At 36.3% G+C, this 21,467-nt stretch overlaps 1 protein-coding gene across 1 annotated transcript; it reads left to right on the top strand.

The window, feature by feature from the left end:
• Positions 1-2,887: 2,887 nt before the first annotated feature.
• LOC132559588 (C-Jun-amino-terminal kinase-interacting protein 2-like) lies at positions 2,888-15,167 on the top strand. Its single transcript, XM_060224221.1, has 11 exons — positions 2,888-2,931; positions 4,798-5,227; positions 5,571-5,691; positions 6,234-6,587; positions 7,491-7,658; positions 8,450-8,530; positions 9,549-9,646; positions 10,048-10,152; positions 11,976-12,058; positions 12,475-12,573; positions 15,095-15,167. Exons 1-11 carry the CDS (start codon positions 2,888-2,890, stop codon positions 15,165-15,167), a joined length of 1,656 nt encoding a protein of 551 aa, XP_060080204.1.
• The last annotated feature ends 6,300 nt before the right edge of the window (positions 15,168-21,467 follow it).

The following is a 21,467-nucleotide window of genomic DNA, read 5'->3' as shown; positions in this document are numbered from 1 at the left end:
TAACTAAATTAACAAGTCATGCTAAGCTGTATGAGGAAACCGGTTGGGTCAGTCTTCAATCAGAAGTAAAGAAAATAACTCATTCAATAATTCATAAAATGGTTTTTGGTTTTTCTCGCCCATACCTTTCACAACTTCTTCCACAACACTGAAGAGACTCGCACCTGTATAACACACGTACTGATGATAACCTAAGTAATGTATTTTGCAACACTAACTCCTATAATAGATGTTTTCTTCCTTCTTCTATTGCCTTGTGGAACTCACCACCCCCAGATATTGGGAACATACCTACCTAAGCTGAATTTATGTGTTAAACCACTTAAGGAGAACTTATTTGAGTAGTAGGACTTCCTTAGGCCGCCATCAATTAGGATAGCCTAATGTACACATAGTTAAAATAACGGCAGTAGTCAAACCAATTTCTTATATCTTATGTGCCCTCCCCAAACAGCTATAGCATCTCTTATTCCTCATGGGATGGATATCATAAGACCCTTGAATGTCCGTAAGGGAGTGTTGTTCCGGTAAGTGATTTGGTTGGCCAAGGGATCGAGGTTATTTGGGATGTGTGCTCGATTCCGAACTCTTCTGTCTAATTCATCCTACAAAAGTTCGATCGGGGCCAAATCGAGGCTACATGTATGTTGAGGCCAATCAATAGGGACGAATTTCTGGGTTGCAAGAAAGCCCATACAAAATCGTGTTGTCTAGCGTTATCACGCTGAAAAGTCAAATGGACCTTATAACGAAAGCCACAACACGAGAACTTAGGATCTCATCTCGATAGCATACAACCGTTAAATTTCCATTAATGATCACTAAAGGTGACTTTAAAACAAGAGAAATCCCCCCAACCGTTATCGATCCACCCCTAAATCTTCCGTGCTCCGAAATACGGGCGTCTTGGAGACGCTCTCGTCGACACCGGGACATACGTTGACGATCGAAATATCGTGAATCGAGATTCATCCGTGAAGAACATGGACCGCCAACGTCTCGTAGGGAAACGTATGGCAACGTGTGTGTAAATTTGCCTCTCGCAGTCTATTTCTGACAGATTTTGAGTAGATTTCAGTAGACAATCTCATTACCAGTCACAGATAGTTTGCGCCGTTTCGGCTGTTAATCTTCTGTCACGCAAGTGGACAAGAACCGGTCTCGACGTCGCGACGTTACACGTGAACGTCTGGATCTTGGTCCGTCATAAATCTTCCCGTAGCGGTGAGACAAACTAACCGAGTTAGAGTCGCTTTATGAACTCCGAAGGGAGTAGCGACCTGTTTTTGAGTGCTACCTCCCATGAGCATTGCGAGAGTCCGTCCTCTATGAAGTTGGGATAGCCGTGTCATACTCGTTAAAAAAATTATTGATTGCAAATGTATTGGCGGTCGCGCGTCTTGGTGATAGTCAGAGATCAACACTAGCTTGAATGAAAAGAACATACGAATTAGTACAGTCGTGGTGTTTTGGTAATTTAGGCACACTGGATGTGGTAAGAGAATTTTGGCATTTATGTAGGGATTAGTTAAGGTGCGCGGATAGAACTCTTTATTCTGTCAGTATAAATAAGTTTGTCTGGGAGGTCATCCAAACGCTGGGCATGAAGGATAATGACACACTTTGCGAATTCATTAATTTTGTTATTGTAACAAATACGGTTATCGATATGTTGATGTTAACTGAATGCTAAATTCGCAGTTGACTGAAGTATTCTAGCGCGTTCATAAATACTTTTCTTTAAAGTTAAGGATGCATTTTATCAATCAATTAACTGTGAGGTCAACTTTAGATAATGAAAGGTCGTCACATGGTCACAGATCGCATTGTGACGTAAAATTGAGAGTCTGAAATAAGTTTCACGTGGAGATGTCCATTTTCTACAATTTATCTGTGTCATTTTCATTTGATATGTGATTTATATTTGGTGAAACTCATCACAAAATTTTAATTTCAGCTTCCCAAAGTCTCACAGCATAAAAATATAATCATAGGCTCATTTAAAAAATCACATACCAAATGGACACTCGAATAAGATATACAATTGCTATAATTATAAAGAATGTTTATTGAGCAATATATTCATTCTTTATATCTATATTTTTTGATGAAGTCATTATGCATATGACGCTATGAAGTAATGACGTCATGAAGTGATGACGTCACAATTAAATAAAACATGTATTCATAACAAAATTTATGTTATAGGCGTTGTTACACATATAATAGAGTAACTTTGTGATATATAAAACTCTATGCCAAATGCTGTATTTGTTGGAACAATAGGTGGTAGTACTTGCGCAAATGAGTGATGTCTCCAAGATAGGTTACATCAAGGGGTCAATGGTGAATTCATGCTTGAATATAATGAAATATAATGAAGTTTTGCTTTCCGAGCATCAAACAAAGAACTGGTGTGTTGCATATGTTTTCATAAACACCCTAGACTACCTTGTGTTATTACATGCGTTTGGAAATTGCTGTTCAAAACCAAAGGCTGAAGTGTACAAAGGATTTAAATGTTGAAATTAACATATTTTTAAAACAAAAGACTTGTGGAAGTTTATCTAATTTAGCAGCGAAGAAGGCCTACGGTTGGGTCCATTGAGAACTGCTCTATCGATCTTGCAGTTGGCGCTCCTAGGGTATCGATTTTTCCCAGTACCAATACACCTCCATAGTGCCTACGTCAGAACTGACGATGTCTGGCCTGCATAATTTATGTTACATGAGACTGGATATATCGGGACTCCTCGTAATATATGGAAGGGTTATAATGGCTGACTGGGATCAGACTTGTCTGGAAAGATGTGACATTGTTAAAATTTATCCTCAGTTCCTGTGACTCCCTTACCGTCTACATAAGTGTTTCAGCAATCTGCCCATCATGTTGAAGATTCAGAGACCTCTGTGTACAGAACTCACATTCAGGTAAAATTCTTTGAGATATTTGAGAGTTTTAGGGTTCGTAAAACAGAATGGATGACATAACAGACTTCTAAATACCTAATTATGGCACGAGAGAACATGTGATCTGTGTGTCATGCAGCTCGACCCATCTATGAATCACTCAGATATGCATGGAGGTCTGTTGCTCTTTGTGGTTCGTTATATGGATTTACTTTAAAACCCTGTTTGCATCTGTTAGGGAAGTGGTGATACTGTTTTGTGATCCAATCTGGCGACTCCATTCTGCCGAACAATTACCGCGAGGGCAAGGAATTTGCAATCTTCACAAAGGTCTTTAGAACACACGAGACAGCCAGCAACAGAGATGAAGAATTTTATGTTGTAAATAGCGTTTGATGTATTCTACATAATTTCAGCGTTGTTAGTGATATTTATTGCTGTAGTTCAAAATATGTGTTCTAAAACTGCATATATTACTGTAATGTTGTATATCAACAGTTGTATGTATGTGAATCAGAGATCAAATGATTGTGTGAAAAATCAAAGACTTACTTGAGAAGCTATTGTATCAGTTGTAATATAAAACATTATGATGTATTGTTTTCTTCTGTTTGGGCTAAATGAGCTGTGATAGACATGTCTTTGGATGACTCAATGCTTTTCTCTGAAGTTGTCAAGAGAACTTAATTTTTTGTATCCCCTTTAGTGGGGAGGTAGTGCATCCTCTGGTTTTGCACAGGGGTCAGTCATGTGATATACATGTACATTATGATCAGTCACATGATTCATTTGTACAACTCAGTCATGTGATACAACTCATTAATCATGTAATGCAATATATCAGTCAATGAAAAATAGATAAGGAGAATAGAAGCCTGAAATGATCATTCTAGAGACAAATTTTCAGTGTGATGGTTAGTAGATATAAACCAACAATGTCTGTACAAGTGTTATTTTCAAGGGTGTGTTCAAATGAAAAATTCATAACAAAAAAGAGACTTCCAACCATCCCACTGTTAATAGGGACCCACCAGAATGGGATATTAGAGCTTATGTCTCCATCTCCCTAGAATAGAGGACACAAAATAACTTCTCCTTTGTTATATGTCTTTAGACTCATATCACCTGTCTGCTGTCTTGTTTCTCTTCCACTTGTCCCCTGCCTCTTGTCCTCTGTGCTTCCTGCCCCATCATCATGTATCATGCTCATTGCCTTCTCTCTACTACATGTCCAGTGTCTTTGCCCCCCACTCCTTGTCTCCTAACACATTTTGCACCATCTACTGCTTATTGTCTACCTTTATTTTCCACTTGACTCATGCCTCTTGTCCAAAGTCACCTGTTTCCTGTTCCCTTTCACCAAGTCCCCTTTAGCATCTTGCCCTTACTACATGCCCTGTTTGCTATCCTCTTCTGTCTCATGTCCCATCAGATGTTTTTTGCCTTTACCCTTGAACATTGCCTCCTACCATGTCTCTGGTCCCCTTTCATCTGTCTTTGCCACCTGTCTCCTACCACTGCTGCTTGTCTTCTGTCACCTGTCTCCTGCCCCTGCTCTTTGTCTCCTGCCATTGCAACATGTCGCCTATCACTGTCAACTGTCTTCTGCCCACTGCTACCTGTATCCTACCCCTGCTCCTTGTCTCCTGCCATTGCAACATGTCGCCTATCACTGTCAACTGTCTTCTGCCCACTGCTACCTGTATCCTACCCCTGCTCCCTGTCTCCTGTTCCTGCAACCTGTCACCAAACCTGTTGCCTGTCATCTGCCACCTGGCTCATGCAACCTGTCATTTCCCTAGTCGCCTTGTCTTGTCACCTTCCTTACCATATTACCTGAAACTATTTACTTATCTGTATGATGTGCATATACCATTTTGATTTCAGATTAACTCATGACATAAGTCCAGACCTTTACTGTGATGAAGATGACCATGATTTGGACCAAGTTAGTCGTGAACAGTTCATCTTCTCATGTCTCACCAAAAAGCGTGAGAGCTATTCTGATAAAAAAGTGGCCATTATAGACAAGTTGACTGACTCATTGGCAGAACGAAAGAAATCTAGCTTAATCGACTTAAAATTATCGTCATCAGAAACAGTAGAAAAAGCAGGTGAAGGAAACCTGTTACAGGAATGTGTGAAGGAAAATTTACACGGTAGCTCAGAGAAGGAAAAAAAGTTGGAAAAACCGAAAACATCTTTTGATGACAAACAGAAAACAATAGAACAGTTAAATAATGCTATAAATGTTCAGTATCATTGTAAACAAGACAATGGAACCACAAAACCCTCAACTTCTGACAAGTACGAACCTGTAAGTATAGATCTATCATTGAAATTTCACTCACTTTGAATTCTTTGCTATTATAAACATATTTAGTTTTGTGCAATGAAATTTCAGCACATTATGACTGTTTTAGCATTTTTACATTAAGAAAAAGTTGATTGTTTCTTTGTATAATTAAGCTTCAATGTCAAGCAGTCAAGGTCAGTATAATTAAGCTTCAATGTCAAGCAGTCAAGGTCACACGTCTTCCTCTGAAGTGGAATATTTGTGTTGCCTCAATTCTTGATAAAGCTGGGGTTGGTCTTTGCTCACTTTTCTTTCATCTTTAAATATTATGTAATTTTCACTTGTATAACTTATACCTTAATAGGAACTTAAGAAAATCCCTCGAGAGGAAGTCCAAACAAGACCTCGTCAATCAACAGTGTCAAAGGTAACAATTGCTAAACCTGTACGGAAACCTCGCAAACTTCCAGAAATCCCGAATAAATGTAAGTATACAACCAAGTGTTTGTTTCAGTATTTGCTATGTATGGTTAAGAATATTTAGTGATTACATTTGAATTCGTAGGATACCTTTCTTTGTATATATTTTGAAACAGAGGCTGATTGTATATCCTGTCCTTTATATATTGAAAATGTAGTTCAGTTGAAAGTTGACAATATCGTGGAAAGGAAATCTTTGATACAGCAAACATTTTTAAATGGATAAAATTTTGGGGGTTTTCAAAAAAATTCTATTTTGCAGAGAGTTGATTCCATGGATTAATAGTACTTAGAAATCCCACTAATACTCGGTTTTGATGAGATATTTGTTTTGGTTATTTGATTTGTATAAATTTGTGGAATTAAAGTATCCATGACATCAAAGTTCCCTGTGAAAATCATTACTTTTACATTAATATACTAACACCTGCAAAAGGCAACACACACATAGAGATTTTGTAGTATATATAAAGCCTGTGAAATATTGTTCACTGTGATGTTTTGGATAATACAGATTATACAAAATTAGTTTTTAATCTTTCCACAGCTCCAGATGGTGAAACAACTAGTGCACCAGTCAATGCAAAATGCTTGGCAGATGAGCTCCAGGAGGCTTTAGTGCGAGACAGTCGCCAAAATTCGGTGGAGGATGACGATGATGTGTTTTATCCAACAGCATCGGAAGGAAAGTCAAGCTCACCCTCAAAAGTGTACCCCAAGTTTAGCTGTAAATTTCTAGAGGAACTTAAGACAATAAACTTTAACAGTGTATCAAAGAATACACGACCTTACACATCCTCTAACAATGTGTACTTGGAGGAGGATTCTACGACTGACAGTCAGCGCCACCTGTCTGTGGCCACCAGTAGTAGAAGGAGGAGAAACAGTTCTGGAGGTGATGGTTGGTACCATTTTATATTCAAACTTACAAGTTCATTTGATAGTCAAACCTTGTTCTATTAATTGTGATGTTATTCGGCAAGGTATTTTTATGGATTTGATGAAGTTTTAATTTATCATCTGTTTGAGAATTATGGTCCTTGATCTTAACTTTGAACAGAAGTCCTAGTTTTTTAGGATCCTAAGGATCAGTGGAGCACTTAGGGTGTGGGTCTTACAGGGAGTGCTGATGGGGAGGGTCTTTGTTTTAGCAAGAACTAAGAATAGAAGTTCTTTGTAACAAGGAAGACTAAGGATGAGGGTCTTAATTACAGGGAAACTAGGAATCAGGGGCTAAGTTACAGGGAGGATTTAGGATGAGGATCTTAATTACAGGGAAACTAGGAATAAGGGGCGAAGTTACAGGGAGGATTTAGGATGAGGATCTTAATTACAGGGAAACTAGGAATAAGGGGCTAAGTTACAGGGAGGATTTAGGATGAGGATCTTAATTACAGGGAAACTAGGAATAAGGGGCTAAGTTACAGGGAGGATTTAGGATGAGGATCTTAATTACAGGGAGTACTTAGAATGAGGATCTTTGTTACAGAGATTACTAGAGATGTGGGTCAGAGTTACATGATGGTCTTGATTACAGCACTAAGGATAGACTTGTCTTATATTGATTGAGAACATAAGGGCAGTGATTCCTAAATATCTATAGAACTTAAAGGCATGGATTGCAAAGGGACATTGGGCTTGAAGAAAAGAGAGCTGATAAGAGAGGCTATATGAAAAGTGTCCAAGGGAAGTTATCAAAAGATAGTGGGTCCCAGAGATATGAATTATTGTAGTAGTAAAGAATTCATAGTGAAGGAAGATTTTCAGAGATTTTTATTCTTATATCTGCTTTTAACAAATACAGGATCAAAAAGGAAGTCAACCTCCAGTGTGGCAAGTTCTAATTATACAGACCTTGAGGTCACCCATCGAGGAATGCACAGGTTTATACCTCGTCACAAGGACGAGATCTCTGTGGAGATCGGGGACCCTATACATGTTTTCTCTGAAGCTGATGATTTGTGGTGCGAGGGTAGGTTTATACATAATTTTTTTTTTGTTATTTTTCAGGTGAATCAGTTTTTTATACATTTATTAAATATATTGACATGTACATGCCAGTTTTTAAACTTTGTCAAAATCTAACCACACACACACATATATATAGAGAGAGAGAGAAAATGAATCACTTAACATGACAAACAAATATATCACTAACGTTTTCAGGCCTCGCGGCCATCTTCAGGTGATTACATTACATGTACATTGTACATTACTTAGTAACCTCCATTGTGATGTAATGTTATTGTTATAATAAAAGGTGAGTTAATAACATTATGGATTGTGTCCCAACGCAATCTTCAGTGTGTATTTAGGGACGGTTGAAACAGTTTGACAAAAAAATCTTCTTTGATGATTCGTTTTGACGTTGTAGATTTTGACATCTTATAGAACAGGTATATAACAAAGTTTCCTTTGCCGCAGATGTCCAAATGTTCACTCAGGCCTGAAAACATTAGTGATATATTTGTTTGCCATGTTAAGTGATCAATTTTCTCTGTATGTACGATACACAAAGTTTTTATCATTTTAAATTATATATATATATATAAACTAATGTTGCTTAACTTTGACAAAATACTAGTTTAAAATGCACTTTTTGAAAAAAACAAAACCAAGAAAAATAATGAACATGCAAAAATAGAAATTAGATATAATTCAATTTTTTGCACTGGAGTTTGATAAAGGCCCCTTGGACTCTGTAGTTTTAAAGACCTTTCCTTTTGATGTCACTTTAATCGTACCTGTGTTTATTGTTTTAAGGTGTAAATCTGCGAACATTTCACCGGGGAATTTTTCCCTCCATGTATGCAACAGATCTTCAGTTCTTGGAGGATGATTCAGGTAATAAAATGCTTTAAGAGATCCCTTAGGTCTGTTGTACAGATTTTACGTTATTTACCTTATCTAAAATCAATTGAAAAGACGAGCACCAACTCCTGAAACCAAGTACCAAGTATTGGTAGGCCAATATTTTATTCTACTTTCTTCTACAGCCTGTGACTCTTCTGTTTTTACTACTTTGTACCACTAGGCATCCTCCTGAAGCCAAGAAGATGAACCACAACACACATATGAACTTAGTAGGACATAAGTTCTCTGGAAATTCCTCTACCTGGAGATTTTTCGTGTTGAATTATCTAAAATTGATTAATTTTACAATCTCTGGCATTTATTGATACATATTTAGTTCATTCAGATGTACTAGCTATATTTAGAATCTGTGACCATTTTGAAAATTTTGAATGAATTGCTACTTTGGCTGTTGCAAATTCAACTCAAAGTTTAAGGCCATTAGACTAGTGATAATCTTCTGTTACTTTAGATGTTATAGACTTTCCCTGGGTCTTTTTCAAAAGATACCACATTTATTTTTTTGTTGTTATTTTTTGTGTCAGTCACATTATATTCTCAGTCAAAGTGGCATTACTTATCACTTGACGTTTGTTATTTGGTGCATATCAGGTGTATACCTCATGGTGCAGAATTTTGGATGTGCTATGACAGTATTAAAATGTACTCACATGACAGTAATTAAGTGTACTCCCATGAACTTATGTAATTTTTTTCATCATAAATGTAGGGAACTTCTCACTTTTTTTAAATTTCATACCATCAGAATTGTCTATGAAATCTGTTTTTTACAGAGTCAATTTTTTTTTGTGTTTTTCCGAGAAATAGTCTGAACTATTCTGCCGTTTTCTCATTTATTTTATATCAGTGTGGAGTAGACTCGCACCAATATCAGAAAAGTTGATAGAATAAATAGGACTAGTCCTTAAAAAGAGATGTAAAAGTACTGTGTTTTAATATCATAATTCTATTAATGCTGATGTTAATTGAATTATTTTTTCTGCTACAGAAACTGATGGTACCTACCACTTTAATATGCGCTTCCTAGGGTCAGTCGAGGTTAATGAACACAAAGGGGATGCTGTCCTCTGTCAAGCAATCAACAAGGTATGTAAATAAATGAGTGAATAAATAAACATTTTAACAAAATCATGATTTAAACTTGTGGTAAAACATCCTTGAAAAAGTACAAGGAATATATGAATGGTTCATGTATAAGTAGACTCATCTTATCAAAAATACAGAAAAAAAATGATTTCATGATTTACTCTATATAGCCAACAATTGACTAATTAACATATCCAGTAAAACAAAATAAATCACCCAAATAGAAATATTGAGGTCAAAGTTCAATGGGACAGGTCATAATTTAGACAGACTTTATCAGAATTCAAATAGACCAGTTGTTAGTGACTACGAAGGTACTAGTATAGTAACTTATTAGTGGGTTGTAGATTCTACTCATCATGTCTACTCTGTTTGTAATCAGTTGATTTTTGTATGAACAGATTGCTCTCTCCCGTCGTTCTGCCAAATGCTCAACTCCTCCTCCATTATGTACAGTAGAAGTCAGTCAGTACGGGATACGCATGTTTGATAAAAGCAAAAGTGGAGTAAGTAACAATTTTAGCTTTTAGTTATCCCTCATTTCTTCTCTCCTTCTCTTCTCTCTCTCTCTTCTTTCTCATTCCATCCCTCCTCTCTCTTCTTTCTCATTCCATCCCTCCTCTCTCTTTCTTCTCCCTATAAAATGCCATCTCTCCTTCTCTCTCTCTTTCTTTCTTTTATCCATGCTTCTTACTGCTGTTGTTAAAGAAATGCAAAATCAAAACAATCATGTACTTACCAGACAAAATCTGTCCTTATCTTCACCCCTCTTCATATTTTTTTTCTTCATTTATTCTTCAATCTTCAATGTTTTTTATTCTGTTTCTTGTCTTTAAGCCTGTTGTGTCCTAGAGTGATCTTTGTTGTCTCATATTTCTCTCAATACTGTAGATCACATAGATTTTGTGAATGCTATATTTTGATTTAGAAAAAACTTTGAATTCCAGAACTATGAGCTATCAGAGACATATACTCTGGAAAACTCCTATATCACCAACTGATAGCTTCATAATGGCTGCCATTGCTTATGAGAGTCATGTGACTATATGAGAAGAGTGATTAAGTTATATGATGTATGTTGTGTCCATACTGATTAGTATTCACTTGCTTTGATGTCTGAAGAGTGGTGAGTTTTCAGGGTAAGATAACAGGACATCAACAGGCCAGAAATATTGTGCAGTGTTTTAATTGAGGGTCCCATTGTCTCTTTCGTGTAAATTAAGAATATTTAAATATTGGTTCAAGCTGACCTCTACCAATAACTGCATTTTGAAAGGATGTTACAACCTGAATGGTAAAAACTGGGTTGTAAAAGTCAAACACGAGCTTGGTACATTAGTTATAATGGATTTATGGGTCTCCCATCATGTCACAAATTTAACTATTTTTTAAACATTGTAAAACAACATCTGATGGACATTTTCAAGCAAGGGTGTGAAAATTTGTTGCTTTGTCTCCTAAATGTATTATGTACAGGCATGTTTAGCATTGCAAACTTACCATTCAAAACCTATTCCTATTTATTATAAAAAGGCTATTGTACAAATATGTGCAGACAAAAGAACTTTCCTCGCCAGTATTTTCTGTTATATTAGATATTTCAGCACCTTTCCAACATATAAAGGATTACGATTTTGTCTACTGTGGCACATGTGCTTGACTTGTGACCTATATACAGCTGTACATTTGATTGGAATAATTTTGTGGAATTCTACAGTCAGTATTATAGGGTTGTTATTTAAAAGTCCAGAGTTATAAAGATAATTGAATTTGAAAGCAGTATATGTCTAGTAAATTTGTATGTGATTATATATAATATTATGTGATTAGTGTTAGTAGAAGTAAATGTAATGACAGAATAACAAGAACGACGTCAAAAGATTTATACATATAATCATGAGAGATGTGAACTCGTGATTGGCTCTCCTCATATATTAATGAAAAATACATACTACATAAAATATAAGTGGTTTGGCCTTAAACCTGTGAATATCCATGTTACCATGCATTTATCTCTGTCTTTCTTGTTGTCTTCTTTTATCACAGTATCACATAATTCTCCAACAAACAGAGCTGATTTAGTACTTGGATTTTATCTGTCATACAAAAATTAATTTGAAAAAAAAGGATAAAATAATTTTAACTTTTAAAAACTAAAATGAGAAAAGAAAATGGTATTCTTTCAGTAATAGGAACAGTGAAATTGACCTTGTGTATATTGATTGACTGTAAGATGAGCGTTGTATCTAGAACAACATCTAACCCCACACCATTAACCAAGACCAGGACATTTACAGAAAATCAATAACTCCTTGTTTTGTGTTTGCAGCATGAAAGCAAATCAGATGCATACACCCACTTCTTTGCCCTGAAGAACATTTCGTTCTGTGGCTTTCATCCACGCAATGAAAGGTGAGATAATTGGATACATACTATCTACTGGATTACGACTCTGTGTCTAGGATCAAACTAAAAGTGATGGTTTTTATTGGCAATCTGTGACAATGGTGAACTTATGTAGAAAATCCATTATTATGATTTACAAAGATTGTCTTCTGTAATGTGATATTCATTATTGATTGCAGTATTGTTTTATGACAAGTACATTTATAAAATGTGTGTGCTGTGCTTATCTGAAATAAACCAGTTCTGCTGTTCCAGACTTGTTAGCATTGTTTGCATACCATAACTTATTTCAATACGCATCAATCTGAAGTTATCTTCAATTTTTGCTCGTTCACACACAAAACTTTAACAATACAGTAACTTTTTATAGAACAGCCCTGTATATTTATTTATTTATTTATTTATTTATTTATTTATTCCAGATACTTTGGATTCATAACGAAACATCCTAAAGCATACAGATTTGCCTGTCATGTATTTCTGGGAGAGAAATCCACCCGGAGTGTCAGCGAGGCTTTGGGGTAAGATCAGTTTGATATTCTGTTTCTCACATTGGGCTTGTTATTTGATAATGAAAGATCAGTTGTACTAAACTGCAGTAAACCAATAAAACATAGATGGTGTGATTACCAGGCATGGGCTTATTATCTCATAGATATAGTAATCATCTTAATTTTTAGTTATAAAAAAGTATTGTTTTAGTAGTCCCTCACCAGGAACTGGATATGGGGGAGGAGGGACCAGGAACTGGATATGGTGGAGGAGGGACCAGGATCTGGATATGGGGGAGGAGGGACCAGGATCTGGATATGGGGGAGGAGGGACCAGGATCTGGATATGGGGGAGGAGGGACCAGGAACTGGATATGGGGGAGGAGGGACCAGGAACTGGATATGGAGGAGGAGGGACCAGGAACTGGATATGGGGAGGAGGGACCAGGAACTGGATATGGGGGAGGAGGGACCAGGAACTGGATATGGGGGAGGAGGGACCAGGAACTGGATATGGGGAGGAGGGACCAGGAACTGGATATGGGGGAGGAGGGACCAGGAACTGGATATGGGGGAGGAGGGGACCAGGAACTGGATATGTGGGAGGAGGGACCAGGAACTGGATATGGGGAGGAGGGACCAGGAACTGGATATGGGGGAGGAGGGACCAGGAACTGGATATGGGGAGGAGGGACCAGGAACTGGATATGGGGGAGGAGGGACCAGGAACTGGATATGGGGAGGAGGGACCAGGAACTGGATATGGGGAGGAGGGACCAGGAACTGGATATGGGGGAGGAGGGGACCAGGAACTGGATATGGGGGAGGAGGGGACCAGGAACTGGATATGGGGGAGGAGGGACCGGGAACTGGATATGGGGGAGGAGGGACCAGGAACTGGATATGGGGGAGGAGGGACCAGGAACTGGATATGGGGGAGGAGGGACCGGGAACTGGATATGGGGGAGGAGGGGATATAGATTTATGTTGTGTCCTTCTATCCGTCTTTCTGTCGGGCTCTATTTCCTACTTGTCAATGGAACTTCATACTTCAGATATGGGTTCACCCTGGTGAGGTGGTTTGTAATGTATCAAAATTTGGTCATGTCACTCTGACCTAAATTTTTACTTTTGACCTACATCAAAACTCGGGATATGGGTTCACATTAGTTAGATGATGTGTAGGTAGGGGACTGTAATTTGCTGAATTGCTTTGTTTCAATGAATTTACTTTTATTAGTCATTATATCAGATGCCAAGGACTGTAGCTACTGCAAAAATGTTAGTTTCTATGAGGTATTTATTATGTCCCCCTTTCGTTTGGGGGACATATAGAGTTTGCTCCATTTCTTCTTATTATTATTATATTTATTATTCTGATTTCTTCCACGTCCTTCCGCCTGCGAGGTTTCCAACGCGTTTCTCAAAAACCATTGCATGGAATTGAACAAAACTGTATGTGATTATATATAATATTATGTGATTAGTGTTAATAGAAGTAAATGTAATGACAGAATAACAAGAACGACGTCAAAAGATTTATACATATAATCATGAGAGATGTGAACTCGTGATTGGCTCTCCTCATATATTAATGAAAACTTTACACACATATTCATATATGCGAGGCGGAGTGCAGGCCACTTGAATTTTTCTAATTGGTCATCTGAGCGGTCAGCTGTGGTCAAAATTTGGCCAAATGTTAGATATTGTCTGATTTTCGTGAAAATTGGTATATATGTATTAGGTGGCACTATAGGAGCAAAATGGCATAGTCCATTTTTCATGCGGCCATCGATCGGTCATCTGAGCGGTCAGCTGTGGTCAAAATTTGGCCAACTTTTAGATGTTGTCTGATTTTTGTGAAAATTGGTATATATGTATTAGGTGGCACTAGGAGCAAAATGGCGTAGTTCATTTTTCATTCGGCTATCGATCGGTCATCTGAGCGGTCAGCTGTGGTCTAAATTTGGCCAACTTTTAGATATTGTCTGATTTCTGTGAAAATTGGTATATATGTATTAGGTGGCACTAGGAGCAAAATGGCGTAGTCCATGTTTGGCATGACTGCAGGTCTGATTATTGTGATCATTTACTGCTGAATGGTTGTTTGGGGGACATTTGTAACGGTCCCCATTACAATTAGTACTTGTTTTTGTTGGTTTCAGTCTTTATCAGTGAATTCATAATATCAGAAATTAATTAAGAGTTATAATAAGTAACAATAGATTTCTTAAGTATCAATGAAATTAAGTACCCACAGAATACCCTATATTAAAAAACCATGAAATTTGAGCTCTACAAAAATATATGATTTCACAGTGTTCACATACTGAAAAGCAAGATATTCATCTGAAGATCAAACATACATTGATATACAATTAATTAATTGTGTGACATCTTAATTGCTTCAATCGCATGATCAAAAGTCCATGGTTTTGATTTTAATACTTTAATGAAAATTTTAACTTAGTGCCAAATGTGAACTTCAGATTACCTGCTCTATAAGATAATCTGTGATGGTCTGATTAATACTGTTTTGTTATTTCAGGAACGCTTTCAAGAGGTTTTACCAGGAATATATGGCATTTACTCACCCAACTGAGGACATTTACATGGAGTAAAAAACGTCAGGCTTCAATACACTACCACACCTTAACCTCAGTCCAACCATTACGTGAAATCTGTAGATCTGCATATAACACCTGCTTAAAAAAATTCAAAACACAGAAAGACAAGTCAGTTTCAGTAAAGTGTATGTCTGGGAAAATATCAGAAATTTTGTGTTTTGTTCCTCAGAAGTTAACAACACTTAATTTGCTGTTTATAATGAAAATGTGAAACATCCAAAAGTGTGTTACATATATTATACCACATTGAATCCAGTCAGCTACTTGTAAGAATGAAACATTGTGTTAAATGTGGTTTGTGAATCTGTAAGAAATATGTCCTTAGATATCCAGAGTATTCTTTCATTTATTTTATATGGAACACTGATTTCACCAACCTTAAAGATCTAGTGAAATGTGAAGCATCAAAATTTAAATGTGATACACATGATGGTACAACTATCAAATGAAGTTAGAAACACATATGTGATATGTACCAGGTTTGTTTTTGTGAAATACTCATAAGATTGTTTTGATAATGTGATAAACTGGTTTTAAACATGAAATATCAACATACAGAGTTGAAAATTAATGGTTGAATCATCAAGAAAATTTATACCACGAACAATATATGAAATACTTAATGTATCAACAGCAGAGTTGAAACAAACCTCTGAAACATCAAAGATCAGAGTTGGAAGCAAACAAATAAGAGAAACATTATGTAGGCAGATTTGGTACTTTGTAAACAGGAAAAGATTAAACAGCACCTGTCTTGTGCTTCGAGATCATAACATGAAATGAGTGTTTGTGGGATGTGAAAAAAGCAATGATTGCAACATTTGAATGTTATTATGATTAAACTGGAATAGAAGCAGAGGATTAGAATCTGGAACTCCATTTCATAACCGCTGAATTCTTTGGACTGAGATCATTATTGTGCTCGTTGTGGTTGACAATGTAGTAGACTTCTTGTTACTGTACACGATTCAGAAACTGGATTTTGTGAAACACAATCATAACCATGAACATCTACACAACGGATGACTTCTTTTAAGTTAACACTAACACCGATCATGAACATTGTTTTTGTTTGTGACTTGTTAATTGGTATACATGTATATGTGTTACAGGTAATATACATAGCATGAGAGTCGTTCATGTGTGAAATTTGAAATGGAAATCAATAATTCAAGTTCGTTGTAGAAATGCATTACCATTTTCTGTTAATTAAGGATAGTCAAATGATCACTTGTATCCACCTATATTGATATTAACTCACCCTTGTAGTCATGTGAGCAGCTGTGTTCATTCACCTGTGAAATTATTCATAGTATGGTTTTGTTTTAACAGCTTCAGAGTAGTCAAAAGGACATCAGTTGCTGTTACAGTATTTTTGTTACCACCAGACTTTTCAATTGATGTAAGTAAAACTTGTAATTTATAATCTGATAGAAATCTTCAGTAAGAACAAAATATATCATGTTTTGCTTCAATGAATTGTTAAAAAGAGATGTGAACAAACTACATAAGGTTCAGAATTTTTTCCTTCAATGTTAGCATCAAGATCAATGTTGTATTTTACTGCCATTGATAGTTGTAATCAAAATTGAAATATATTTAAAGATGTGATAACATACAGTGTTTACATCACCAGATATTCTGGTATCAATTTAACTTTCCATTCTATGATCTTTTGAAAATTCCTTCTGGGTTCTTGTATCGGAACATTGTACTAGCATGCAAAACTCCATGTGGAACTTGGTCGTCCTGATACATGTGATTAAAAGCACTTTCACTGTTGGAATATCCTGAAATGAAAATTGGCTAAAGTTGTACATAATCTAATTGAATTCCAGTTATTTCTTAGCTTGATTGTTATATTTTTTAATTAGTCCAAACTTTCTGTTGTGCAGTTTACTCAGACTCTAAATTTATGATTTATTACTAATTTAAGTCTGTGGAGAGCTAATTTGTACCTCGTTGACTGACAGTACGATGTATACGCACATGTCATAATTTTGCCATTATTAAGCTTGTTGTTGATCATACTAACACTGAATCAATGTTCTAGAAATTTTAAGTGTCATTTTAATATTTTAGCACAATATAGCTTATTTTATGTACATGTATAATAGAAATACTAAAACAGCGCAGAGACTTTCTCTGCTATATAGGTTGATGTACCAGTTAATACAGATTTACAGATGTCAGGATATAATTTCTACTAATTACATTTCAATATTGTTAAGTTATTTTTTGGATGTTTCTTTTATGCATCATTTTTGAGGATTGGATTTAATGAAATCATGAAAATTGAATGAAATGAAATTGCAAAAAATTAATAAAATGTATAATAAAATAAAAACAGAAAAAAACTTTGTCCATTTCATGGCATCTGTGAATTCATTTGCCCTTGTTACATACATGCTTTTGTTGAAGGTGGTCACCACTGAAGAGATTGCCTATTTTCCAACAGAATTGAACCAAGAACAAATTTAAATTTGTCTATATCCCTGATTGAGTCCATATTTCACTGAGTTCCAAAAAATGCTGAATTGCATAGCTAATGTAAGAAATCCTTCTTTGATTCAACTTGACAGTCTGACTGGGTAACATATAGATAAGGCAGCTATATTTAGCCTCGATGTTTTGCTGTTAAAATCTAAACCCATTGTGTCAGCACTGTGTTTTGGCACTCTCTTGGTTTTGTTGATGCAGCCTCCTTTTCGATACACATTGTCACTGTTCTAGAAAAACCATGAGATCGCGCCATGTAAATTAAATTATTCCCCTGGTCAATCTGGACACTCAGTCATTCCAATACGGCCCAGAAAACAGATAGAGAGATATCTGAGAGTAAATATCTATTTATGTTGGAAAATTGAAAGTTTGCCTTTATTTCATTAGGTGAGTGGTGACCACCTTTAAAACTGCAAAAATTTGGACAGTCACAAAAAAAACCCCAATCATTGAAATAAATGACTTTTTACAATGTTGATATATTCTGTTTCAATCCACTAATAGCTTTAGAATAATGAATCAAAATGTTACATCACTTGTTTGTTGGATGTAAGATGAATATAAACTCAACTGTTAAATTTGCTTGTGATGGATCATCTGTGATATGTATTTTGTGAGGCAAAGGCTGTTCATACTTAAAGATACTGATGAGGGTATAAGTTTGTATAACTGTATCTCAGATATAGTCAAGGTTTACCTTAAGCTATTTGACTTAATTACAATGACATCTCTGCTGTACACTGGAATAGGTAAACATAGTACCTGATGTAGATAGTTTCTTGTTATGAGGAAGTAGTAAGTGTCCCTGTTGGTGTAAAATACCATAGTGAATGATGATGTATGTCCCTGTTGGTAGGAGTAACCATAGTAATGGATGTAAGTGTCCCTGTTGGTAGGAGTAACCATAGTAATGGATGTAAGTGTCCCTGTTGGTAGAAGCAACCATAGTAATGGATGTGTCCCTGTTGTTATGGTTACTGTAGTAATGGATGTGTCCCTGTTGCTATGGAAACTGTAGTAATGGATGTGTCCCTGTTGCTATGATTACTGTAGTAATGGATGTGTCCCTGTTGCTATGATGACTGTAGTAATGGATGTTTCCCTGTTGCTATGATTACTGTAGTAATGGATGTAGGTGTTCCTCTTGGTGTAAAATACCATAGTGAATGATGATGCATGTCCCTGTTGGTAGGAGTAACCATTGTAATGGATGTAAGTGTCCCTGTTGGTAGGAGTAACCATAGTAATGGATGTAAGTGTCCCTGTTGGTAGGAGTAACCATAGTAATGGATGTAAGTGTCCCTGTTGGTAGGAGTAACCTAAGTAATGGATGTGTCCCTGTTGTTATGGTTACTGTAGTAATGGATGTGTCCCTGTTGCTATGGAAACTGTAGTAATGGATGTGTCCCTGTTGGTATGATTACTGTAGTAATGGATGTGTCCCTGTTGGTATGATGACTAGTAATGGATGTTTCCCTGTTGGTATGATTACTGTAGTAATGGATGTAGGTGTTCCTCTGTTGTAAAATACCATAGTGAATGATGATGCATGTCCCTGTTGGTAGAAGCAACCATTGTAATGGATGTAAGTGTCCCAGTTGGTAGGAGTAACCATAGTAATGGATGTAAGTGTCCCTGTTGGTAGGAGTAACCATAGTAATGGATGTAAGTGTCCCTGTTGGTATGAGCAACCATTGTAATGGATGTAAGTGTCCCAGTTGGTAGGAGTAACCATAGTAATGGATGTAAGTGTCCCTGTTGCTATGGAAACTGTAGTAATGGATTTGTGGATGTAAGTGTCCCTGTTGGTTTGAGTTAGCATAGTTGTGGATGTAAGTGTCCCTGTTGGTAGGAGTAACCATAGTAATGGATGTAAGTGTCCCTGTTGGTAGGAGTTACCGTAGTTGTGGATGTAAGTGTCCCTGTTGGTAAAAGCAACTATAGTAATGGATGTAAGTGTCCCTGTTGGTAGGAGTAACCTAAGTAATGGATGTGTCCCTGTTGTTATGGTTACTGTAGTAATGGATGTGTCCCTGTTGCTATGGAAACTGTAGTAATGGATTTGTGCCTGTTGCCATGGTTACCTTAGTAATGGATGTATCCCTGTTGCTATGGTTACTGTAGTAATGGATGTGTCCCTGTTGCTATGGTAACTGTAGTAATGGATGTGTCCCTGCTGCTATGATTACTGTAGTTATGAATGTGTCCCTGTTGCTATGATTACTGTAGTAATGGATGTGTCCCTGTTGCTATGATGACTGTAGTAATGGATGTTTCCCTGTTGCTATGATTACTGTAGTAATGGATGTAGGTGTTCCTCTCGGTGTAAAATGCCATAGTGAATGATGATGCATGTCCCTGTTGGTAGGAGTAACCATTGTAATGGATGTAAGTGTCCCAGTTGGTAGGAGTAACCATAGTAATGGATGTAAGTGTCCCTGTTGGTAGGAGCAACCATTGTAATGGATGTAAGTGTCCCAGTTGGTAGGAGTAACCATAGTAATGGATGTAAGTGTCCCTGTTGGTAGGAGTTACTGTAGTTGTGGATGTAAGTGTCCCTGTTGGTTTGAGTTAGCATAGTTGTGGATGTGAGTGTCCCTGTTGGTTTGAGTTAGCATAGTTGTGGATGTGAGTGTCCCTGTTGGTTTGAGTTACCATAGTTGTGGATGTAAGTGTCCCTGTTGGTTTGAGTTACCGTAGTTGTGGATGTAATTTTCCCTATATGGTAAATATCCATGTGTGATGTTGGTATGGTAGCTGTGCCAGTATTTTGTCATTGCTTTAAGCTCAAAAATTTGATGGATTCTATTCTTCTATAGCCACTTTGATATTAAGTTTTTAATCTTCATCTCAGTAAAATAAGTAAACCAAACTTGTATTGATAATTTTTTTTCTGAAATTGAACATATTAAACTTTATATGAAGATTATGAAATCTGTTTTTGCCTGATACAAATTCATTCAGGTATAATATACCCTTACTTCACGGAATCAAAGATTTGGTAAAAAATAAAGCCAAATTTTCAATGTCCTTATTTCAAGTTAGGAAAAACGAAATTCAAATTTAATACAACAATTCTAACTAGTAATTCTACAAATTTGACAGAGGGCTTTGGTGCATGTTTTTTGTCAGTCTGTCTATCATTCTATACTGCAACACTGAGTAAAATGTCTCACAATTCTATTTATCCTTTGCTGAAGTTGAAAGTTGTCTTTTAAAATACAACTGTCTGTGATTGATCGGCTATAGGTCAGCACAATTCATATTACTTTACTGATATATCAAGGTATAAAATTCACTTTCTAAAGAGGCCAACAAAATGAGAATTAAGAGAGGTGGCAACTACTCAAAGATTGTTCCTTCAAAATTATGTATTCAAATATTTGAACATTTGATATTTCTTAAACATATTTTATAAAGTTAACTTGCTCTTTACTTAAATTATATTAACATTTGTTTACTTTATTGATATTTCAAATCTTTTACATTTCATTTACAAGATTGCGAAGTACTTTATCACTATATTCCAATTCATTAAGGTTCTATGTTTTATATAGTAAAACCTCGTTTTACCTACCATCAATCATCCTCCAAGCATCACGTGTCATAAAGGAGTTATAAAACACATAAACAAACAAATCCAAAAAAAGTGAAGAATATTAACATCCGATTTTGTTGACTTTATGTCTAGGATAAACTATTTCAAACCACTTTTATCCTACAATAAGCTCAGAGGACAGTGAGATGGGCTTATTAGACAGGGCCATGATACAACATTTGTTAGCATTCCTA

The sequence above is a fragment of the Ylistrum balloti genome, unplaced genomic scaffold (assembly GCF_031769215.1).
Source record: "Ylistrum balloti isolate Yb309-2 unplaced genomic scaffold, AGI_CSIRO_Ybal_v1 Utg369662, whole genome shotgun sequence".
Taxonomy (NCBI): domain Eukaryota; kingdom Metazoa; phylum Mollusca; class Bivalvia; order Pectinida; family Pectinidae; genus Ylistrum; species Ylistrum balloti.
Note: the sequence above shows the minus strand (reverse complement) of the source record. Positions and strands in the feature narration are given on the sequence as shown.

What these genes read in the sequence shown, in the direction of transcription:
- LOC132559588 (XM_060224221.1), top strand. Translation starts at nt 2,888, where the DNA reads ATGTTGAAGATTCAGAGACCTCTGTGTACAGAACTCACATTCAG. An exon ending in AAACAGTTCTGGAGGTGATG is followed by an intron (nt 6,588 to 7,490) that starts GTTGGTACCATT and finishes TAACAAATACAG; the next exon opens with GATCAAAAAGGAAGTCAACC. An exon ending in TTTCATCCACGCAATGAAAG is followed by an intron (nt 12,059 to 12,474) that starts GTGAGATAATTG and finishes TATTTATTCCAG; the next exon opens with ATACTTTGGATTCATAACGA.